The sequence below is a fragment of the Anas platyrhynchos genome, chromosome 3 (genome assembly GCF_047663525.1).
Source record: "Anas platyrhynchos isolate ZD024472 breed Pekin duck chromosome 3, IASCAAS_PekinDuck_T2T, whole genome shotgun sequence".
In the NCBI taxonomy this organism is placed as follows: Eukaryota; Metazoa; Chordata; class Aves; order Anseriformes; family Anatidae; genus Anas; species Anas platyrhynchos.
Genome location: NC_092589.1, coordinates 46829842 through 46855284, shown reverse-complemented (window position 1 = coordinate 46855284; position 25443 = coordinate 46829842). Strand labels below are relative to the sequence as shown.

Below are 25443 nucleotides of genomic sequence, written 5' to 3'. Positions count from 1 at the left end.
GGGCAAGTAGCTCCCTGGATGTGTTACTCACAGGGCTAGTTACCTTGCTGCCTGTGCAATGTGCTGCGAGGTCTCTGTGGTGCACTGAGTGTAGAATAACCAACTGCTCCGGGATGTCAACTAGCATAGGGCATTCCCTAAATTAATCACGGTGTGTGGGCACTTCAGCTCTTAGCTGTTGTGCTACTAGTCCTATCAAAATAATTCCTTTTTTTTAAAGGAGCTCAGTTGCATCACAGCTACTGGTTAATGCATTTGTGTATAACTGTGAACATAAGTGTTGTACCTTCATATTTAGTGTTTGATTTCTGAAGCTATCATGATTGTTCACAAGTTTTTCTTCTATTCTGTTTGATTTCCTTCGTCCGTTTTTCTCCAGGAGGTAGACCAGGTTGATCAGGTAGGAAATATTGCTGGGAACTGATCCTAGCTATGTTGGCTTAGCTCAGTTTCTCATGCTGCTTCCATATCAAAATACAATACTCAAACAGCTGGACTTGAACAGTTCATAACACTCATTCAGCAACTGGAACATGCAGTACTAAAATCCTTTTTTGACTTTGCAACTTTTATGGCATTCCATAATTTCTGCTTAACGCACTTCAATGTGGATATGAAATGACCAAAGTTCTTTTTCTTCCCTTTATTTTCCTTTTTTGTTGTTTGTGGTTCCTATTCTTTGGATTTCATCTGAGGTTGCCTGGCCTGGCATTTGTGGTCGGGAGATGGTGAGATAGATCAGTACTTGATACTGTACCACCTGGTATCAAAGCCAGCGAGTGCAGTATCAGGGTGGCAGGGGGCAACAGGGAATATGCGCTTAAAAGCGTACAGATTACCAGATACTGCATTTAGTTAAGCTCTCAGCACTTTGTAACTAGATACTTAATGCTATGGCTTTATTGATGCTGCCATTGGCAATTTAATAGAATTTTGTATGTTCAGAGAACGTTAAAATTGAACTTAGCAGTTACAACAATTTGCAATGTTGTATATAAACATTTTGCAAATATCTGGTATCTGGGGTATGTTTGGTGAAATGGGAAAACGTACTGGTCTATCTTTTGAAGCCTTTTTAAGCTGCAGTGTTTCATCAGAGGGCTATTTCTCTGTATTATTTCTTGCTTCTTTCTACTTACAGAAACAGAAGAATATTGCCGGGGCACTTGCCTTTTGGATGGCAAATGCATCTGAATTACTGAATTTCATAAAGCAAGACCGAGACCTTAGCCGAATTACTGTGGATGCACAAGATGTTTTGGCACACTTGGTTCAAATGGCATTCAAGTAAGGCTAATGAACTTCTTTCACTTAACTTTCTATATGTTAATGTGACAGTTTATTTCTGTGGTTTTTGTAATATCTTCTCTTTTTCCCAAATTTTAGTTATAGCAATAATGTCTTTTATGTCTTGTTAAATATCTGAGAGGAGGGCTTATAAGAGAGACGAGACTACATTTTACAGTTTTTTGTTTTCTGAATAGAGATGACTGGGCTATGCCAGGAGTTTCGTCTGCATCACTTTCATGTGTTTCGTCATTAAAGGAATAACAATCTGTCTGGATTTCCCATTTTGGTATGGAAAGTTTGGTAGGCTTTGAACCATAGATAGTACTAAAAACAGTGACTGGCCTCTCAACATTATTCGACTAGTTTCTGTAGTTTGAAGTTTGAGGATTTCTTCTGTAGTTTGATACTTGATTTTTTTTTTTGTAACATTTGTAAAAATTAACATTTTAACATTTGTAAAAACAAATAGCTTTAATCTCAGGGCATTTAGAGAACTGCTAAATACTTTGTAGTTATTCTTGTGTTAGTTAACAAAATGTTGTTTAAATTAGTTCACTATCTCATAATTTAAGTTTTTTTTAGAGGTATGTGGAAAGGTTTTCTGCTAGTGTTTAAGTATAGTGTTTATGTACATGGACCTAAATATTTATGGACTTGTAATGTAATGAACCTTGTGCTCTTCGGGGCTTCTAATTAAATTAGTAATCTACTCCTTTCATAAATAACAATTTGCACAGTGTTTTTCTTAGAAACATAGTGTAAAGACAAGTTTAGGCTTGGGGTAAAATCAACCCATGTTAGTCAGCTCAAATAATTACAGTACTGATTAAAAGAAAAAATTAAATGAGGTACCCAGTGGGAAGGGAAATCCTCTGATGAAAGGTTGCTCAAATAAAGATATCCTCAAACAAAGATAACAGCACTGAGTGAGCACAGTGATAATCAGCAAGAAAGGCTTGATTTTTGTCCACTTTTAGTTTTATTTTTTAATCTAGTATTGAACAAGTGTTTTTCAGCAAATTTGTCTTTGAAACTAATGTTTAGAGAAGGCTTAGTGTACCTTGGATGGCTTTACACACCCTTCCCCCATTTGTAGGGTGTTTATTTTAGATACAAGCACAATAGATACTTTTTTAGATAAAAGCACAAATACAGGCTGGGCGGAGAACAGGTTGAGAGCAGCCCTGATGAGAAGGTCCAGGGGGTGGTGGTCTATGTGTGCACGTAATCCAAGGTACATGTTTTCTTGAAAAAGCATGATTCTTATAAGTTAGTAGCTTGTGTAATTTCTATAGTTTATTGTTATTAGAAACATCTAGATTAAGAACACTTCGCAGCACTTCAGACATTTTGTCTAGCATTTACTCGAATGGACTTAATGGCTTGGGATTGATTATTAAAGAGCTTTGTACTTTGTGATACTTTACCATACCTTTCAGAACATTCAAAGAATACCAGAGAAATGCTAAACTACTTTGCATGTACTAGCACAGATTTGTTTTTAAAGGAGAATTATGGGTAAATAAGATATAGTAAGTAACTATTTTGACAGTCTTTCCATTTTTATATTATCTTTAAGTGACTAAAACTTAATGAACCTATGCCTCTTCATCACAGATCACTCTTAATTGATATCTTGCTACTTCAGTTAGCTAGACAGTCATTGAAAACAGAATAATGCTTCCATGGCTGGAAAGGAATGGCATTGTATTTTACCCTGTACATGAGCAGGCTGGATGAGAAATGGTATTTATGAATTTCGGCTGTGAGTGAATTCTCCCCTAAGTGCACTGTAAAATGGATGTATTAAACTTTTGGATAAAAGAGCTGTGAAATGTATTTTTAGAAGACAAATAAGGAAGCATAATAGAAGCATTAAAAGAAGGAAGTCTGCTGTGAAGATGTTATTTGATGGCAATAACTGGCATATACCAGAATTGGTTGAAATTGCCATGCTTTTTGTTCTCTAGATGAAAATGTTACCAGAAACAGAAAGGGGAATAGTAGAAAGCCATGAACTATTTTCCTTTGACTGCATAATTAAAATTTGATTCCCTTTTAGTTTCAATTCTCAACGAAAAAATATAATGTATAAATTATTTGCAATAAAGCAGTATTAAAGAAAATGTTTAATTATTAGAAGTGAACGAATACTAAAAATTTTCATTTCACTGGTTAAAAGAGAAATGCAAGAGTGAAAAATTTCTTGTCACAGAAGACTGGGACCATTTCAGGATCTTGTGCATTGGCTCAGAACCGGAAAATTATGTTTAGTACTCTTCTTGGTAGATTTTAAAATGGAAAAAGTGCATTTCTGTTCAGGGGAAAATTACTTTTTTAATCTTACAGACCTAAAGATTGGCCTGACAGCATTCTTTGTGTAGCATATGACCTTCTCTTATATTTGTGGTAGCAATATTGTGTTTTAGTGGCTGTGTTTGTTCCCTGATGATCTAAATTTTCTTCCAGTATTTCTGGGAAAGTCATAGGAGAACTGGTTTCTCTGTATCCTTGTAAAAAAGTATTACCCTGATCACTATAGTCACATACTTAAGACTGATTCCACCAATTTTGTAATTTTCCAGATCTCTTATTTAGAAGCATTAGTAATACAAATATAAAAAATCTAAATGTTTAATGTCCTTTTTTTTCCCCTTCTTCCCTCCCTACCCCCATTCCTCCCTTCTAGGTACCTTGTTCATTGTCTGCAGTCAGAGCTTAATAACTACATGCCAGCATTCCTTGATGATCCAGAGGAAAATAATCCTCAGAGGCCTAAAATAGGTTAGACTGCTTGATCTTTTTTTTTGTGTATTCTAAACCATGCAATTAATAACAAATGAATAGAATTCTCCTTAACAATATGACAAATACAAGTTGCCTTAACCTGTGGGAGAGTTATCATTCATAACAAACTGATTCAAACAAGAAAGGACAGTAACAGCATATGAATGATCTGTATTGGCTTTTAAAATCATGTGGGGAACTTCTGGATGTCATCTAATCTATCCTAATGCTCAAAGCAGGTTCAGCTGGATCAGGTTGTTCAGAGTATTGCCCAACTGAGTTGTTCAATGTCCATTCAATGATGGAGATTCCATAACATCTGAGTAACCTGTTCCAATATGTCACCATCCTCATAGTGGAAACATTTTTAATATATCCAGTTGGAAACTCCAGTGCTCCAATTTTTGTTTGTTGCTTGTTACTCTGTTATCACTGTGCACCTTTCACAGGTGTCTGGTTCTGAACCCTCCTTTTAGACAGGTGAAGACAGCAGTAAGCTCTGCCCTTAGCCTGCTCTTTCCTCAGATTGAACCAAATCCACTTCTCCTTTCCTCTTTTATGTCCTTTTTTTCCAGCCCCCTAATCTTCTTGGTGGCTCACTTCTGAGTTTGCTCCATTAAATTAGTATCTTCCCGGTGCTGGGGAGTCTAAAACTGGATGCTTTGCTCCATGTACAGTCTCACAAATACTGAATGGATAGGAAGGATCACTTCCCTCCCTTTCTGCTGGCTGCCCTGCTGCTAACTTAACATTTTAGTACGCAACTGGCTGCCTTTCAGGCCAGGGTATTCAACTTGATGTTTACCAGGTTCTCTTCATCATTTTCTGGAAGACTGCTTTCCACACAGATGGCACCCAGGTTATGCTGTTGCAGTTAATACTTTCCAAGAAGCCTTTAAACTTGATGAAGTTCCTGTCAGCCCATTATTCCAGCCTCTTGAAGTCCTCCTGAATAATACCCCAACCCTTCAGTATGTCAGCTTGGTATCTTATGTGAACTTGCTGAGAATGCACTCGATCCAGTCACCCGAGTCACTAATTAAGTTATTAAACAGTATCAATCCCAGCCTCAATCTATGAAGGAATCCACTTAATAGCTGGCTACTAATAACTATTAATACTAGACTACATAACCACGAATCCACCAAGTCCAGTGGTCTGGCCACTTCTCTACCTGCGTTATCATTTATTTATCCAGTCTTGTTTCAATGATTTCAGTATTAGGATGCTGTGGAAAAATCTGACAAAAGCCTTGCTAAAGGGCAAGGCAAGGAACAACATCCACAGCTGTCCCCTTGCCTACTAAGGCAGTCATCTTACCACTGAAGGCAGTCAGGTTGATCATGCATAATTTGCCCTTGGTAAATCCATGCTAGCTCTTCCAAAACACCTCGTATGTATGCTTTGGAAGTGGCTTTTAGTAGGATTTACCCCATAACCTGCCCAGGGACTAAAGTTAAGCTGGCTGGCCTTGCAGATCCCTGGTCCTTATTTTTGCCCTTCATGAAAACGGATGCAATCCCTCTTTCCAGTCATCAGGATCCTCCTCCATTGCCATAGTACTTAGTAACAATAGTACTTAGTACATAGTAACGATAGTTTTGCAATGATGTCAGCCAGTTCCCTCTGCGACTTCATATGCATCCTGTCTGACCCTGTAGACTGTCCAGTCAGATGAAGTAGTTCCTTATTTGATCTTCCTCTATTGCTGTGCCCACTGCCTCTGCTACTATGCATGAGGACCTTACTAGTGAAAACTAAACTTTTTTTTTAAGAAAGAAATTAAGCACTTCAGCTTTTTTTTTTGTCTTTATTACTAGGTACTTAGCTCCACTGAGCAATGGGTCCACATTTTCCTTAGCTTTCAGTAAGCTGCTGTGAATTTAAGAGAAGCCATTCTTGTTACACTTTGCATCTTTGCTGCTAGTTTCAATTCTCACAGGTATTTGTCTTTCTAAATGCCATGCTTGCATTGTCTTTGTATTCCTATCAGGTAACCCATCCCCACTTCCACCTTTGTATTTCCTTGTTGTGTTTGAGCTCCGTTGGGAGTTCCTTGTTTTCTGCCATGCTTGCTAGATTTTCTGCCCATTAGAATTAACTGTTCCTGTGCTTTGGTTCTAAATGATCAGCCAGCTATCTTGGGCCCTTTTACCCTCCAGGACAGTCTCCCATACTTGAACATGCCAATCTGAATAGATTAATCAAATTATGCCCTCCTGAAATCTGGGACTGTAATTCTACTTTTTTTTTTTCTGTCAGGATTTTGAATTCCTACATCTTCTAGGCACTGCAACCAAAGCTGCCTTCAACTTTCATTTCTCCAGCCTCTTCCTAGTTGGAGCCATAGGTCCAGCAGAATATGTCCTTGTACCTAGCCTGTCAGTCACTTGCCTTTACTTACTTTCATTTCAGGAGTTAAATATATATTTCAGCTGTCAGTTTAATGTTGCATAATCTTGAAAACCATTAAAGAGATATGAAGCAATACATTTATTTCTGAAGGCGTGTGTAACTTAAACTCATGTAGGTTCTTCTTAACATTCACTAACTAGGGTTGATTGTCCATGTGTCTAAGTATGTATGGCCTAAACCAGTTGTATGTATATCGTGGTATGTGAATGGACTTGCTTTGTTTTATCTCTACAGATGATGTGCTGCATACATTGACTGGAGCTATGTCCCTGTTGCGGCGATGTAGAGTGAATGCTGCACTGACTATACAGCTCTTCTCCCAGTTGTTTCATTTTATCAACATGTGGCTTTTTAACAGACTAGTTACAGCCCCAGATTCAGGGCTGTGTTCACATTATTGGGGAGCTATTGTTCGTCAGCAGTTGGGCCACATTGAAGCCTGGGCAGAAAAACAAGGTTTAGAACTGGCTGCTGATTGCCACTTAAGCAGAATAGTGCAGGTGAGTGTATTTCTGATTAACACTTATCACATAATTCTGTATTTGAAAAGAACATTTCTGCATTGTATGTTCCTAGAGAACAGCATGTAGATGAGTATAGTTTGTATGAATTTATTCTGGACTGTTGGGGTAGCACGTAAAGATACAAAATGTATGTTCAACCTCATTAACATTAAAACTATAACTAAAATTGATAGTGATTTTAGCCAACATGCTGTTCTATTTCTGTTTATAACACTAAGATAAATAAACACTGAAAAAGACAAGAAGAGTACCTGGAAAAATCAACATGCCTCTTTTGCAATAGGTTTAGTGTTCATTTGTCTTACAGGTGCAGGAGATGTATTTAGTGGTTGTTTGGGGGATGTTTAAGTTACTTTTGTAGTAAATCTGGCTGCTTGCTTTGCTTTCACTCTCTTTACTAATGAAAACTGAAGCAAGACTTAAGGTTTCATTCTCATTTGGATTTGTCTCTTATGACTTTTTTCCCCTCAGGCAACCACGTTGCTTACGATGGACAAGTACTCACATGCAGATGTTCCAAACATTAACAGTACTTGCTTTAAGCTGAATTCTCTGCAGCTACAAGCTTTGTTGCAGAATTATCACTGTGCTCCAGATGAACCACTTATCCCAACAGTAAGTCACTTGCTGCATTATTTAACATACCTGAAGAACAGAGACTAGGTGAAAACACCGTGGCTGAAAAATAGCTATCTTCTTGTTGTTGATTGATTTGGAATTGTTAGAAAAAGTCAGAGCAGACAGTCTGCTCCCCTTACTGTAAGCAGCGTTGGTGCTACTGGCATGCTCCTGGCCACCAACTTTGCGTGTACTTCACTGCAACTCAAGCAGGACATTACAAAATCTTTCAGGCACCAAATTGGAAGGTAAGGTAACACCTGTACATCTCGAGTATCTTGAGCAAACTCAGGGAGGTATAGCTGCACTTCACAGAATTTGTGGATGAAATCCAGTAAGGTAGTAGTAAAGAGGCACAAAGAGCACTCCACTTCAAAAAGCGAGCTCTGTGTATAACCACAAGGAACAAAGACTGAAATTTTGACTATAGAGATCAAATGAAAGAAGCTGGAACATTACACTTTTTTTTTCCTCTTTTTTAACATGTGAAACATGAAAATCTGTGAATCCTTTCATACAAGCAGTGGACAACACCTTTGGATACATTAATACATGAAACTTTTTTTTGTGTAGACATGTATGTATGTGTGTATATGTATATACATGCACACATACATATGTTGCTTTCTGAATTGATTATCTTGCTATTGAAGATGAGTGACTATTCCAAGTCTCATCCATGGGAAGAATCTTCTTGGCAAAAGTCAAAAGAGGTTTTTTGTTCCTTGCAGAAGTGTAATCATATGTGAAGGAGAATTCTTGAGGTAAAGCATGATTACAGGACAGTTGACAGAACTCAGAAGTCTAAAAAGGTGAAGATAATCCAACTTTTATGCAACTGAATCCATTGTGCACAAAGAGTATTTTTTTAATAACTGTGGATATATCGCTTTATTAAATCAAAGGTACTAATACAGTCATTCTAAAGGTCTTTACTTGACTCGTGGCTTGGGTACAGTTGATTTTTGTATATTGATTACCAAACCCAAAAGTCTTTTGCTGAAGAACATTGCTTATATTTCCTGTTTACACAGAGGTAGAATTCCACTTTTTAAATTATTGTTCTCTAGGGACCTCAAAGAACTACAGTACTAACTATGGTAGATTTTCCTTGTGTCAGAGGAGGATTATTAGTATGGCTAGTTTTCCCTGTTGCAATGAAGTGCTATTCGGTAGTTCTTTGTTCCTTGCTATTAAAAAGACATGTGCACTCAAACCCTGACTTACTGCTGCCAAATCTGAAAATTTTCACATCTTGGAATCTACTCAAAGGAATTTAAGTGTATTTATGCTTACATATTTTTGTTTGATGTAATCCTTTTAGAAATTAGCACCTTTTACAGTAAAAAGGCTTTTCTCAGAGAGCATCTCCTAAAGACAGTCTGGATTTATCTGACTTCCCCCTTGACATTTGCCAAAACTGAACGTTCGGATGGGAAGACGTGTATGTTTTTGTCATGACTGTATGCTGCTTTGTGCCCAAGTAATAAAGTTGTTACACTAGGCTTACAGTTTGGAGTGGCGCAATAGCATAACAGGAATGAGATTAAGACCCAATTGCCAAGCTGGTTTTGGGAGCCAAGTAGAAGCTGTAGAATGAAACTGGAAATCACACACAAATCTTGAGTAAAGCAAATACTTACAGTTATGTAATCTGCATGGAATATCTGTAGCAGCTTCAAATAAATGAATTGTAGTAATTACAGCTCAATGCCAGGAAAACCATACATCTCAGGGGTAAGTTCTGTTCCAAAAACAATGCTAGAAGTAAAGAAGTTACTTTTAAGTATTGATTCTGCCTGTTCAGTTAGATACAGTAATGAGTCAAATGAGAGGTGATTCCTTGGTTCCTAAGGTAAACTGCAGAATTTGAAGACACCAAGTGTTTGAGAATGATGAGTTGCATCATTTTAATAGTTGCCTGTTTTATTTTTCCTGTACAATGCAAATGTAACAACTGAAAACTTTCATGTTAAAACTTGTCTTTACCTGCCAAAGGCATTTAAAGTAACAAAAAAACAAAGGAACTGCTGGGGTGAGGGGTGGGTGGGAGAGAGCAGCCTTTTCACTGAGCACTCTTGAGTAATTCGGGATGAATAGAAGAGAAGCATACAGAAACAGCACTCTGGTTGGACATTTTCGTGAAGTTGTCAGGAATTTGATTTTATTTTTTTTTTAACTTTTGTATTAATCTTATCAATCCATCCAACCTAGTGATAGGTACCCTGTTGAAATCTTACAGTTCTCTCAGAAATGCAGTAGGAAGACTGCTGTGCACTACATGCCACCATGGTAGCTACAACGTGTAGACCATACCAGTTTCACAGAACTTTCTGCAAAACTAAGCAGAACAGTTGAGCGCCAAATGTAAAATCTGCAGCTCCTTGCTGCAACTTGAGTGATTCTGCTCTATGTCCATGTGCTTCTATTTTGTTATTTTTAAAATTGGTATCTGTCTTAACAGTGTTCTCTGTATTGCACTGAGCTCGCAGGGAGTGTAGAATTAAAGACTTTTTTCTATAAACCTTCCAAACTAGGCAACTATATGTGCCATTAGCCATTTGTTGGCTATGTGTGTCCTGATGGAGCTGAAAGTACTGGTATACACAAATCATATGCTTCTTTCCTATATATTTAGTCTTACAGAGTATACTCAACAAATTGTCAAAATTTTAAGTTGCCTGTGATTCCAACTTGCCTCTTGAACATGCACGTTCTGTATTAGATGTTTTTTAAATGCACTTGTCCTATCAAGTACAAATGCGACACAATTTTAGAAAACACTGAAAGAAAAACAAATGCTGTTGAATTTTATTTGTTAACTATGCTATCTATGGGATTTGACAAATAAAGCAGAGCAGCATCCTTTGTGTACAAAGTGGAGCCAAAGAAGTTTTATCTCTGATACTCAGTTTCCCAGATTCTGTTAATGAAGTCTTAATGTTTTCTTATTTTATTTTTTCCTTAAAAGGGTTATTTTACATTTTCATTATAATAACAGTGTTTTTCTACTTTCTGTCCAGGAACTGATAGAGAATGTAGTAACTGTTGCAGAAAACACTGCTGATGAACTTGCTCGCAGTGATGGCAGAGAAGTCCAGTTGGAAGAGGACCCCGACTTACAGCTGCCTTTCCTTTTACCAGAAGATGGCTATTCTTGTGATGTTGTCAGAAATGTTCCGAGTGGTTTACAAGAATTCTTGGATCCTCTCTGTCAGAGAGGTCAGTTCTTCTGTTTTACGATGAATTTCTTTTTTGGTGTAGTGAGCACAGAATGCAAAATACGTTTTAGTTAATTGTAAATGACTTTCTCTTTATGTGTATTTTGATTTTTTAATAGTGTATGGTCTAATTTTGCAACCCATAAAAGCTATGCAGTGTTCTTGAATTCTTATCCTTTTTCCCCATCCCTTTCATTTGCTTTCAAGGTTCTGAGAAAGCACTGCTTACTTACTAGTGTCTACTGACATTTGGCTTTGCCTTTTGCTCCAAAAGGTTTTTGTTTTGTTTTGATTTGCAGTTCTAGCACCAAAATAAAAACAAAAATACATAAATGTAAATTCTGTAATACTTAAGTAATGACAACAGTCTTAACCGTAACAAGTTCTGCAATTGTCAGTTCCAGCTTAGTTTATAGAAATGCCATATTCTTGCATTTAAAAACAAACCAAACAAAAAAATACAACACAACTGCTAAGAAACTTGAGTGTTTGTGGAAAGTGAGTTACAGAGGATATAGTCTTGAGACTAAAGAGTACTAGCAAAATAAAGTATTTAATGAGGAAGTATAATTCATTTGCTTTAAGAATTTCTGTATAGTTATTGCATACAAGGACTTCTTTGATGTGTATATGCAAATTTTACTTCTAAGGTATTTCTTAAACTATGCTAAGTGACTGGTTTGCAGTAAATCAATGTAAACTGAATTGCTGAAAGATGATCTTTGTGAAGAGGAGAAGCTCATCTTTTTGGATGATGCGATTTGTAATCAGACTAATGTGGATTTTCACCCTTCTTGATTTAGGAGAGAACAATGAATAACTTTCAAAATTAAAATAACTAAATCACCTGACTGAAGCACCTCATTTAAATTTCCGTCTCTGACACAGTCATTGTCAATGGACAAAGCACTAGCCTCTTAGTTGCTGTAATTATTTATTTTTATTCTAGAAATTGCTTAGTAAACAAAACCCTGTTTTTAGTGGCAGAATCGCACTGAATATTAGTCTAGGCAAAGCTTCACTTCTGCCAAATTTAAGCTTAGACTGGCTAGCTAGGCTCTGTGCAAAGCAGAAGCTTTCCATAATGCTGTCTTATTCTGAGTGGTAACTGCTCAAGTTCTGATATTTCACATCTCCTGTTGGTAGAAGCTGTATTTTACAGCCCAAGAGCTTTTTATGAGCTCTTAATATTTTCAAACAAATGTTTCTCAGAAGCAGCAGCTGTAGAAGTATAAAATTTTGTAGGTTTCATAAAATTGTAGTGAAGCATCTAATTGCATATAAGATACAAGATTCAACATACTTCGAAATATAAAAAGATGAATACTTCTGTTTGATTATTTCCTGGTGGCAGGCTATTTTATTTTAATTAATCTGTTGACAAAATACCAAGCCTATGTTAACATTACTTTCCTCCTTCAGGTTTTTGTAGACTAATACCTCATCCCCGGTCACCAGGCACATGGACAATATACTTTGAAGGTGCAGACTATGAAAGTCACCTGTCACATGAGAATGCTGAGCTAGTAAGTATTAATTCAGGGAATAATGGTGAAAATTGAATAGTGATTTCTTGGTAAGCCATTGTGTTGCGCGTGGTAAGTTTTAATTCTCATTAAGAGGAACAGGCTTAATTAAAGATGTAGTTCATGAGTGATTTGGTATTTAAGGAACTATTTGCAGATTTTTGTGAGTCAGGTGGGTTTTTTAGGTTGTTGCATGATGGAATTCTCACATAAAATTGTTTGTTGTGTTCCCCCACCACTTCAGTGTAAACAGTAAAGAAACTCCTTTTAAACACTGGTGGAAGTGTATGCGGACTGTGTGTATCTGTAAATAACTATTAATGTGAATGTAAACTGGAATTTACCTGTCTTCCTAAGGCCCTCTAAGAGAAATGTTTACTCTTTGGTATTCAGAGGGACTTGAAAGCTTCATTTACTCTGTTCAGAACCCAACATTTGTTAGATGACATTATGTAGTATCCTGAAGAATGTGTTTGGGCCTCAGTCCCAAAACAGAACAGGGCATCTCCTAAATCTACAGATGGTGCCTCAGTCCTGAACTGATTTGCTCTTCCTCTTCCCTTTGTTGCTCTAAAGAAATTATTTTTTTAGAACTAGTGCAAACAAAAGTCATCGGAAGTTACATACTAGGTACTTACTTACTGTTCCTCAAACTAAGAAAAAGTAGAATTCTGGCCAGTGTGCCTTAAAAAGGCTACATAAAGAAATGCAAGATGCTACTATTTAATTCCTGTACAGAAATCAATACTGTTTAAGATGGTCTAGATAACCAAATTTAGTTATTCTTCTCTCGTGCATGTGTTAATTGAATGTGCCATGTTTGAGAGTATAGTAAGTCTGTTTATGGTGGTAGCCTACACACCACCTCTTGGTGCACCATGCCCACGTAATCTAAACATTGGGTAAATGTCCTCGTTTATAGTTGTGAGGTACTCAGGGGTACTGCCTGTCCTCAGAATTTCACTGAAGAATTTCTTCTATTGTTAGACACAAAGTGAAATTAAGTACAGACTAGTGATGAAATTATGTTCCCAGTGGCTAACTTTTCCCAGTGTGTATGGTTGTTTTTTTTGACTTAGTTTAATAATTTTTCTAGTTAAACTAATGGAAAAAATTCTGATTAAAGTAGAAACAGGTTCTGTACTTCTGCAGACTTTGCACAGGAGTGCTAGAACGTTAATAGTTAGAAATCTACTTGCTTTTCTAGTATTTGTATTTAATCAAAGCGTTAATTTTTTTTTATTTCTTTGGCTTTATTTCAATTTATTTCTACTTTGTCGTGGGTCTTGTGGAGCTTGCACTTGTTGGGTTTTAATATGAATACAAACTAGGTTGCACGTGAATAAATTTATATGTTTCACCTAAATAAGAATGATGTCAACTTTTTGAGAAGATGGAACTGGCAATATTGCAGCGATGCAAATAAATTACTGAAAATGTTTGGGGGTTGAGTTTTATTTGACTTAACGGCGTTTTCAGAAGTGAAAATTTTCCTAACATTCTTTCAGGTTTTAACTCTCTGCCTTTGAAATTAATTAGTCCTTTATTATCTTTGCAGAATTGTCTTCTAGATACAGTATTAAATACTGAGTTCCATGTAGATCACTGTCATCTTTTTAGCAGTGGCCTACTGAGTCTGTACTTCAGTATTCATTAAAAGTAAATGTTTTATGTTTTATAGACATTACATTTGTAGGCATAAACATTTCAAATTATGAATCACTAATAATCTCTATTGAACTATTGAATTGGAGGAGAAACAGTGGGTAGATTTCACAACTTTGTTAGTGCTTAGAACACAGATGCAATGCTTGATAACATGAGTTCATATTAATCAAGCGTTAAGAGATTCCAACTTGAAAATGGAGTTTCAGGCATGGTATCTGAGATGAGATTTAGAGATCTGCTGCTGCTTCAACAGCTTAGTTTTGATTGTAGATTAGCTGTTTTGCACAACAATTGTCATAGTCTGGTAGTGCATATGAACTCCTGTCATCTTTAATATTCTTTCTTTGCCTTCTTTGATAGGCTCAGCCTTTGAGGAAAGAACCTGAAATTATAACTGTAACATTGAAAAAACAAAACGGAATGGGCCTCAGCATTGTTGCTGCCAAGGTATGGAAGTCAGTTTGTGTAAGTGTTATGGAGAATTTTTTTGTTCGTTTCATTTGTGCTTTTGTTGGGGAGGAGGGGGGGGGGGGCTGATCCGCCTTTTGTGGAAAATGTTAATGGAAAAACTTGTTTCCCTTGAGTTTGTCGTGCATGTCATATTGATCATACTTTATACTAGCTGTGAAATGTTTATATAAAATACACAGACGTAATGCAAGAAAAAATATGGATGTAGTAGTTATGACATCTAAGTCTACAGCTATCCTGCAGGCTTATTCAGCATTTTTCTAAGCCAAACATTGGCAATGTTATTAAATGGAATTAATAAACTAGTTTATTTAGTAGTTTTGCTGAAAACAGTAAAAGTATCTGGCAAAGAAAAGCGGTAAATAGAATAAAGTATTTGCAGTAGTTTTTGTAGTAGATGAATGGATAAAAAATAATGCATTAACGTTTGTCTCTACTTTCTGCTATGAAGACAAGGTCTTATATTTTGCATAGTATACAGCTGCATGCATGACATCAGTTTTGCTTCTTTATAGTAGACAGCTACAGCATATTATGTAGTTTGGTGAGGCAGGGATAATAAATCTTGTCCTGACTTACTAGAATCTTGGGTGTAAGCTATTCCTGTTGGTAGTAATATATAGAATGCACATACAACTCCAGCCACCAGGTGGAGGACTCCACTAATTGACTGACTTTATCAGGTTGGTCACACAGGAGGCATAATCTTTATATTTTAGATTTGTTATGAATGATGTAACTGTGGTATCCAAAAGTACTTCTTGTTACTGTGTAGTGTACATAGAGGTATAGGTAGAACAAGTTTTTCTTAGTATGCTTTCACAAGTACATGAAACTTTTCAGAACAATCTATTCTTCCTTGCCACATAGTTCATGGGCTGAAGACTTAGTTGTTTTACATCTTTTAAGTTACTTCATGTAGTTACTTCTGAACAGCACTACATTTTTTTCCCTGCAGCTTTGCTCAGTTCATAGTGTGTTCTTGAAATGATAATCTTGTGTGATACTGGCTTTTAAAGGCTTATTTCTGACATCTGTAAAGGAATACGAGGTGTCAGGTACATGCTGCTGACAATCAGCTGTTACTGAGAAAACTACTCAGGATCTGGCAAATGTAACTCAATATTCTGCTTCTGTTTTTATTGAGCAGGTTAATAATTTGAGAAGCAAATAGTAGATCCTAAAATATGCCAGATTAAATATGTTAAGACTGCCTTCTGACAGCATTTCTGTTGAACGCTTCAAAATGTGCAGCAGATTTTTTTTTCCACTTTCAACTTTGATATCTAATTAAGAATGTAGAGAAAAGCCGGTTATCAGGAGTGTGGGGAGAGTTTCCATTTTCACTGGAGCTGTCTGGCTTCTCCCATGCTCCCATTGCTTTAACAACTGACACTTAGCACTTTCATTAGCAGTACATAACAATGCTATTGGTCAATGTGTAAACTTGATTTGAAATTTAGGTGTTTTTGTTGTTGTTGTTTTTAATAAATTATTTAACACATTTCATGATACCTCCATGTCATAATCAGTGATGGAAGCAGCGTGCTTCATCTCACCATGTGCAGTTGCAGAAACATTCAGTGCTCCAGGCAGTGACTGCAGGTCATTTTGGTGCTGCATGCCTGCCACGTATTGGAATTCTGTTTTTAAAAAGATTACGTCTTGAATCTTAATCTTAAATAAGCAAGAGACAGATCTTTACTTTTAGCTTATGTAGAACAGAAACTTTCGCTTAATTTAAGTCAGCAAGATGTTGGATAGAAATAATTGTCTTTCATTGTGCTGAAATAAGTTGCACTGGTAATTAAATAGGATTATTTTTAAGCAATTAATTCAAGGGGTGTACACTACTTACTGTAAGCAAGTAATAGCACATTTTTTCTGTAATAGGCTTCCTAAAAACAGTAGGCTAAGGAAGAATACAAAGGCATTAATTTTTTTCAAGCTGAGCAGGGCAGAATATATTAGAGAATTGAGTGAGCATGGCTGAGAAGCTAGTAATAATGGGTGGATTTTTTCCTTTCTATCATTATCCTGTTGACGTTTGCTAATAGTTATTCTGACGCATCTCAAGTCATGTGTCTCTTACAGCATAAAAATTAAAATTCTCACTTTCTTCTTTGCTGAGGAAAGAAATTTAATAGACTGTTTCAATTTTTCTAAACTTTTAAAATACGACAGTATCTGAAATGAGAGAGAGAGGCAAGCATGAGAATAGATTCAGGTTTTGCTAGCATTAGAAAGTTGTCTGTCATATGTTCATATGAAGGTACTTTTATAGCTGAAGAAATGAAAGCTCATACTTGATTTCAGAAATTGCAGTTGCTGATGCCACGCATAGGATCATAGTTTGATTGTGAACCCAATTGTCTTTGTTTAACCACTGCTTTCAAGAGTGCTTCAAGTGCTGTAATAAAAGAAAATGCAGGGGCTGGTCAATAGGTGGCACTGTCCCAAATGGTGAAATACAACTCTGAAACTTGGCTAGGAAAACAGTTGTTTTTTTCCTGGGACGTGACAAAATAGTTGCTGTCAGTAGCATGCTGTGAGAACACTTTGCATGTTCACTGCAGACCTGCCTGTCATCTTAAGTCTTTGTGGGTTCTTGATACTTGTCTCTGACTTTGTATAAAGATGGTTAAAACGGTGGTATTCACAGAATCTGCGTTTCTTACCCATCTCTAGATGTCTGTAAAAATAATAATAATAATAATAATAATATATATATATATATACACGTCTTTTGACTGTTGCCCTTTGGTAGTAAACTGCTCATCTTTGAGGAAACATCCAACTAACTCATGCTTTGATAATTCTTTGGATTTTTACTAGTTTGCAGAGTTTAGTAGGTAAATAAAGTTGTACCAATTAAGAGCTTTTAATTGGTAAGGTGCACACATACCCCTTCCACGATAAATGTTCTTAGTTACCAAGTGATGGTCACTCCTGTCCTGCAGCAATCTAACAAGATTGAACGTGTTGAAGCTAAGGTCATACAAGCAGAGAAGTGACACAACTTGCATTGAAATGCTGTATACCTGCTTATTCTTAGGACAGATGGTGTCATTTTATGATACTGGTGGCATTAATATAAAAGCAAAACAAGAACAAGGGAGGTGAGTCAAGGAAGAGATGACAGCATTATGTCACTGCCAGACCCCCTGCTTAATTCTTTTTCCACCTAATGGCAGGCAGAATGTTTAAGTATGTTACTTCTACTTCCCAGCTGCTCATATTTTATTTAATTAGAAGTTTTATAGGCCTGCCAGGAATGTCAGGGAGAGCACAATTGCTACACATCAGCTTGTTCACCTGAGCTTGCTCTAAGGGTGTTTTCTGAGGCAGGACAGCCCCAGAGCATAGTTGAGCAACCATGTAGCAAGCATATATGCTGTATGCATGCATACCAGATAAAACCCGTCTCATTATGCAATAACTGTTAGGTGCCAGAGCACTGTAAACAGTTCTGTGTGTGGTTGTTTTGCTTTATGTCGGGAAAATACCTAGCAGCATTTCTTAAACCGAATACTTTATACATATATATATATATTGTTCTGTTTTAAAGTTATAACTTCACATGTTAAATGACCTGAAACAGTGACTTCTTGTTCTACCTTTTCAAAGGTGTTGCATGTTTTCTTATAGTAATACTCAGGTAGCTTTATTAGCAGTAGCTTTTGTAATGGGTGTATGGAAATCGAGGTGGTAGGAGTGGTCGGGCATCGGGAACAGTATTGCTTTTTGAGGTTGTGTGCAGAATTTGGTTGCTCTAACCCCGAAAGATGTTTTGATGTTAAAAGCTGCCTGACTTCCAACCACACTGCGGTTAAGTTTTTATGAAATCCAGATGATTTGGAAGCAGAGTGTGCATGCAGTTTACTTTAAAAATATATCGCTTTTTGGGGGCTTTTGCATGTGACTTTGTAGCCATCTGTGGGCCAGCACACTACTTCCTGTTTAATTTGGAGATTTTTTTGTCTTTTCTACAAAAGGGCTCCCTTTTTGTTTTTCTATCGGTTTTCAAAGTTTAATAAAGCCTCTAGAGCAACTGAAAGCCAGAACGGCATAACTGATTACGTAAGAGTCTGAATATTGTATTGGTTATAGCTGGTGTTGATAAATGCTATACCGTGTCATAGCATCCAGCTCAGTTATCTTGATGGGTATCTTGGAAAATCCAGCAGACTAGAGTGGTGGTTGCTGTAGAGGGCTGAAAGAGAAGTGGAGAATTGTTTTTTTTCTTTCAAGGATCTGTAGTCCCGGAGATCAAAATGTGGTTTTCTGTTGTTGGAAGAACAGAATCCATGGTAAGTCTGTTCAGGTTTCTGTCGGGACTGTTTTTCTCTTAAGTTTTAAATGCTATCCCTGTACTTTTTCCTGCTCTCTTGCTTGTTTAAACCTGCCAGTAGTGATTTGTTCGTGTAGCAACAGTGTAATATAGCATGCAGTTAAATATAGTCAGATGTTAATAGCTAACTTACCAAAATCTAGAAAGAAAAAGCTTAACAAATTTTTTAGCTTGTTCTTGATATGCACTTCTCAAACTTGTGGAAGTGACTATTAACGTTTAAAGTTTCAGGTGTGATAACTATTGTTTTACTGTGGAAGAGCATGAATAGCATGACCTGTGATATGTTTACTTGTCGTATTAGTTGGCTTTAATCCAGATTCCTCTAAATGCCTGTTTTTCACTTAAAAGTCTTAGTAGAATAATAAATTTGACATCCCAAACAGTATATGTAAGGTTTTTAATTTTTAGACTCTCCTGGAAAGACCAGACCTTCTGAATACATTGCAGTTAGGATATCCTATATTAACACATTCACAGACTAGAAGCATTTCAATTCTGTTCAGACTGCTACTGCACGAGGGAGGGAATTCCAGCGTTCTTCCAAGTGTTAGAGCTGATTTTGAGGATTTACCTTCTCATGCTGGTTACATTCATTAATATTCTGTGATTGACTTGTTAAAAATATACGGTGCATTTCTGCTTCTTACTCTGTCATCCTTTTATACTATAATGGAAAAAGTTACCTTAAAATATATGCATGCACCTTAAAGTATGTATGTATGTATGTCTCTGCCCTACAGTAAATATATCGGAGTATATTTTCAAGGCTTTTTAAGAGAGAGTCAGATCAAATATTTTCTTAGCATTTACTGAAATAGGGATAAGATGGTGATGTTTCTTTTTTAATAGAAGCATTTCAAATACTGAGTGGAACAGTTCATCAATAATTATAGTAGGGAAGGGGTTACTTTCCTAAAAACAAGTGTGTGGGCTCTAACTTGTAAATAATTTGTGTTATTTGGCAACTTTGTTTGATCTTAAGGTTTAATTAAATCACCCTGAGATGACTTACTGTCTAAAGAGTTCCTCATCATTTTATATTTAAGTCAATCTAAAGTGTTAATTTTAAGGAGGGTTTGAGACTAACAAGAATATCAATTTCCATGTGAAATTTTCCTTAACAAATACCTGTTAGGTGATGTATATAGGAAGAACAGATGTTAACATTAGTTTTAAATCTTTTTTTTAATTGAATATTAGGGTTTTAGTTGCAAATAATACGGATAACATAATACATAACATAATTCTCTTTACTGTAAGCTTGCAAATACAGACAGTTAATGACACTTTTTTTTTTTTAACTGTTTATTAGCTCTTTACTTATGTTCCAAGTCTTTAAGACAGAATTTCAGACGCTTCACTCTTCCCTCTTAACAGCCTTCTTGTCTCTGTATATTCTAGATACTTAAGGAAAATCTTTGCCTTTTCCTTCCAGCATGACTTAATGCTACTGTTTTCATACACTGTGTAAAAACTAAAGCTTATGACAGTACACCATGATTTTCCTTACTAGTTGAGACCTCAACTTTGCTCATGTAGAGTGTTGTTTCTTGATTATATTTAGATTGATACTGCAAATGGGTCACCTAGACATTGTATTTTATGTCTTCTGGAACAAAGGGTTTGTGTGGCTTTTATTTTTTTATTATAGTGCCAATTCTTCCTTGTACTAGCACCTTATATGCAAGCACTTGCTAGCCCACAAGTTACAGTGCACATAGTATTTACCTAGAATTACTCTACCAGGTTACGTTCAGTTCTGGCATTCATACAATTTAAATGTATTTTAAATGCATGTTAACGCAGCATATAATTTTTACATTTTTTACTCCCTTTGATGAAGAAGACTTTAAGAAGTTAAATTCTGTGACTTTTTCCTGTGTGAATAATATTCTCATTTGAGGTAGAAATTTAGATTATTAATAGGGTCTGATAGATACATCTTAATCCAGTATCAGTGGATACACTATCTACCTAAAAGTGAAGAAGCACAAATATGTGTGGAGTAATATACTGTATATTTTCTGCTGTAATTTCTCCTTAGTTACAAAGACATGAGGCATCACTTTGAAAAAGTGTGTGTGCACACACGTGTGCAATATACATATTTTTTAAATTATTGTTATTTTCCACTAAAAATAGATCAACCGTGATGTTTTTATTCTGTCCATGGACCTAACTAAGCTGAGGCATTAGTTTTGGGTTGCCTTGACAGGGAAATGTCACGGAGTGTTCAATACAACTTCTCCTGGTACTGAACTCTAACTAGCCCTTAACATGCTGCTGTTCAGAGACAACTTAGAGCAAACATACAGTAAAAAGTTAACTCTTGTTTAGGGCAGTAGAGCTCAAGCAATATGTATTCCTTGAACTCAGGAAAAGATTTTTTTCCTTTGAAACAAAAGCTACGTAGATTCAAACTGACTTGTGTGTTTAATTTCTTTTGTTAAAAAATAAACATGCCTTTTATGAGTTTGTGCAATATCATATGACTCTGAAGTTGCAGCATTTATAATGGTGAAAGGTTACAGAAGACCACTGACCAAAACTTACATAGTCTTTTACGAAGGCATAGTATGAATTTTTTTGCCTTTACCTACTGCTGTTTGGGTTTCATTGGATCAAAAGTAAAGTATAGTTCTGTAGAAACTGTTGCACGCTTGATTTCAGTCTCAGAATATGACTTTAGGCTAATTACTTTCACTAGTTGACTTAGTTGCTTTGGTTTTCATCCAGATATCTTTTGGAAGCCCTCAATTTTCAGAGTACAAGAGAAATCATGTTAGAAGTCATATACTTCTGTCTAGCACAGACGATGTTACAGTTATTTGTGTCTGCATACCTGCTGCCCATGTTCATCTATTTGTTTTATGGGGGATTCTGAATGCTGTAATTTGGTTGAAAGAAAGTTTGCATACATGCGAGACTACATACAAAACTATGTGATCTATTTTGACCGTCTCAGGAAGTCCATTACACAACATCTGAGGTTCTTTGGTCTCCTGGAAGGAACAAACTTTAGGAAGATAAAAGATGCATTTACTTACTTGCTTTGTACCCAAGTCAATCTTGATTGCAAATGTTCTTTTACTTAGAAACAAAAACAAAACAAAACGTGACAGGCACTTAACTGGAAACCCTTATTCCAGTAAAGAGAACAACAAATCTCTTCAGTCCTTTATATTTACCCCTTTTGAATCTATTTGTACATAGAGGTTATAGGTATGTGGACGTAAAGTTTCTAGGTTATGTTGGATGCTTCAGAATCCAGTTATATTGTACAGCTTGCAGCCTAGATTTTCTCTGAATTGTAAGCCATATATTTTTTATTTGTGCAATATTTCTTTGCTTGCTAATAACGTTGATTTTCACCACAGGCTGAATCCCCATTTCCCATTTAGTTTAATTGGAAATGTTTTCCCTGCTTGTGACTGTATTTTGTCCAACTATGAAACAGTTTGGTATTTTCCCACCCGAAATTCTAGTGGAGGATTTGAGGGAGGAAAGCAGACGTTTACATATATGGAGCACGGGTCAATTTTAAAACTCTTTTTAATCCAGGCTACTGCACGACTCACAGCAGCTGTGGCCACAACTAACAGACAGTAAGCTGCTTCACCTCGTTTCTGTACAGCGTGCTATAAAATATTTTGTCTAACGATGACAGATTTTCAAAGCCTCTAAGTAGGTCCTGAAGTAGCAGAGGCCTTTCCTTCCTCTGCCAAACTTTTTTTCTCTGATCTACACGGAAAAGAAGCTTGCCCTTACTGCAGGCGGGCCGGCTAGCTGCAGAGCTGGGTTCTGGACTGACAGCAAGTAGCTCAGTGAATCGTAGGCATGCTATGTTCTGTACATAATGCAGATAAATAGGCTTGTTCTCAGCCAGATGCAGACGAGAAAATGTATTCAGCTTTAGGGAATGAGTGTTTGAGGGAGAGGGAGTGTTTAGAAACTTTTACTTTTTGCAAAGAGTACATTTGTAAACTGGCTGCATAGTTTACTAAACTGGTATTCTTTAAAGTGCTTATAAGCTTGGATTATTTCAATGCTTCTGGACCTGCTACTTGCCAGGGAGGTCAGACTGAGACTTGACTCTGCTGCATAAACTTGCCTTTAAGGATGTTTATAAAAATTTACGAAGATCTTCTGCGTAAACTTAAGAGTCTGGAATCAGAGAATTAGCCCTGATAAAAATCAGTACAATCTGCTCTGGGTGTAGGCAGATAAAAGATTTCAGGCCTGATAGCTAGATTACAGTCATGGGGCAGAGCTTTATGGTTTTCTTTAAACACACTTTAGTTGCAGGGATTCATTCTGTTTTAAATAGTAGTTTTTATGAAGTTAAACATAAAATTAATGAAAAAGACCAACTTCGGAAGCAGAGTCAATCCTTGAACTATAATAGTCCTTGAACTATTACGAGAGACGCCAGGGCCTAATGGTTCAGCAGTGTGTGTGCACATGAATGTGTGCAATATACGTTATTTAAATGAAGTTGTCTTTATTTTTTTGCAAGATCATGAAAAATACAAGCAAGTCTTGGAAATTAAAAATAAATAAATAAATAAATAATCTGACAGTGTCTGCAAACTTGCAGTCCAGAGTGTTTTGACAGCTAGTCTTGATAGCTGAGGCTATGTACATTGAAAACTGCTTTGAAAAAAGTTTGTAACTTTATGGGGTTTTAATAGATTCAGCCAAACTATAACTGGAGGGTAAAGATGCCTACATTTCAAGACTGCTTCTCCATGTTACAAATTATGTGACGCTTGCAAATATTTAAATATTCAAGTACTGAAGACAGATCTTCAAATTGGTACTGGAAGGTCATTAGGAAGACTTGAATTTCTTGTAAACGTTTAATGTAAAAAAAAAAAAAAAATCTTTTTATTGAGATGCTTTTTTTTTTTTTCTTTAACCAAACACGATTCTGGCGGTTTTTATTGAAAAGTGTTCAGCACTCCAATAAAACTGCTCCAACAAAGCATGTGAATCTAAACCGGTATGGGAAAATGATAGGTCAGAACAAGTAATGACAAGACCTTACTGTCAGTTGTCTGGAGAATTACCGGTTTGGTTAGGCACAGTACACGCAGATAGATATGCTTTGCAGATGCATTAATTTTACCTTCGTTATTTAATACTACAATTTTGCAAACAACTGGAAAAGTGTTTGTTTTTTTTAATGTTCTAATTCAAGTCATGAAAATAACTGGGTCACTCCACAGATCTACTGAAACGGCAAGAATATTACCAACCTAGCAGAAAGTACAGCTCATTGCTGTTCCACCACAGCTTCTAGTGCAGCATCATGTTGGAAGAGGATAGTAGCTCAATTGCTAGGGGTTATCACCCCATTTAGTACCAGTGGGACAGCTTGGTGTCTACAGGCTGTAGGTCCCTGCGTGGCGTGGGTGCTTGGCTTTTAGCCTCAGCTGCGTGTTTCCACCATCCCATCGTGGCTGCTTATCCTGGCAAGTGCAACACGGGGAGGAGGCAGGGGTGGAAATTTGTCTGCTTTTAATGGTTCCGTGGTGACTGAATAACCAGTCTGGGGGCTGGGTATGGTGCTGCCACTGGGGAGGTTATATCTGATGTTACTGTTCACGCTGTTGCGCTATTTATGTTCCAGTTGTATGGAGGTTGTGATGTATGAGCCAAATTTTCCTGTGATCACTACTTACGAGGAAGTTTAATAAAACTCATCTGTCTTGTGGCATAGCAACTCTAGCAGTAAAATGTATTCTTTTTAAGTATTTGCTTTAATTCTGTAATTTTTATTAATTCATTAATCCTGTATTCTTGTCCATCCACATTTCTGCACTGTTCTGGTATGTCAGAGTAGTCTTTTTTTAGATCACTGTAGTGTTTCAGATCACTGTAGTTTCTTACTGTTTTCATTACCACTCAGTCTGATTACTCAATAAAAATGCCCCTTTTTAATTCCCCCTCCTCTGTTTCTACAGCTCTTGTAAATTTTGAAGCAAATGCAGAGTTCTGAGCACAATCCTGTGAGACCAAGGAGGTGCTTGCAAAGCAATGCTAAATGTGAAAACAAGTATGGACTGTTGTGTTGTTTGATAGATGACACATAAAAGCCGATGTAAGAAATAATAATAATTTTGAAAAAGGTTAGTTTGTCTCAAAAGCTGTGGTTACAGTGGCTGCATTATGCAGCTTGGTCCTTTGGCTTCTTTGATAAGATTTTTCACAATCATATGATTAATATGATTTTTTGTAGTCCAGCAGAGAATCATAGCAGGAATAGATGACAGAAATGTCCATTTAGACAATACATATAAAATCTTTGCATAAGTTTTTCTGCCATGAATCTGAGTCAATTAGCAGATTTTTCTGTTTGCAGCCTGTCTGACTTAAGAGTTGGAATCCCTTAAATAAAGCTGTTTTCGGGGTTGGTACTTTTTCTTCACAAATCTAGGATTTGAACACCTTTTTTTCACCCCCCTGCCAGCTCCCTCCTTCCCCCTTGTATCCATGGAATGACTTAAGTGTATTGTACCTGCATTCTAGAGACTGAAAGTGTACTGACCACAGATGCCAAAATTGTT

The 25443-nt window shown here is 36.5% G+C and overlaps 1 protein-coding gene across 37 annotated transcripts in view; it reads left to right on the top strand.

Moving 5' to 3' along the window:
* The window catches only part of AFDN (afadin, adherens junction formation factor), a 128739-nt gene that overhangs the window by 72038 nt on the left and 31258 nt on the right, over positions 1-25443 (top strand). For 17 of the 37 annotated variants that reach the window (XR_011808294.1, XM_038176053.2, XM_038176051.2 and 14 more), the window contains 8 exons: positions 380-400; positions 1142-1287; positions 3980-4074; positions 6727-6992; positions 7488-7631; positions 10658-10856; positions 12278-12381; positions 14410-14514. Coding sequence is in view for 36 of the 37 variants with exons in the window: in XM_038176053.2 (XP_038031981.1) it covers positions 380-400; positions 1142-1287; positions 3980-4074; positions 6727-6992; positions 7488-7631; positions 10658-10856; positions 12278-12381; positions 14410-14514 (1080 nt within the window). In the remaining variant the exon portion in view is untranslated. The remainder of the gene's footprint in view (positions 1-379; positions 401-1141; positions 1288-3979; positions 4075-6726; positions 6993-7487; positions 7632-10657; positions 10857-12277; positions 12382-14409; positions 14515-25443) is intronic. The other 20 variants (XM_072035814.1, XM_038176070.2, XM_038176061.2 and 17 more) reach the window with 3 other exon arrangements.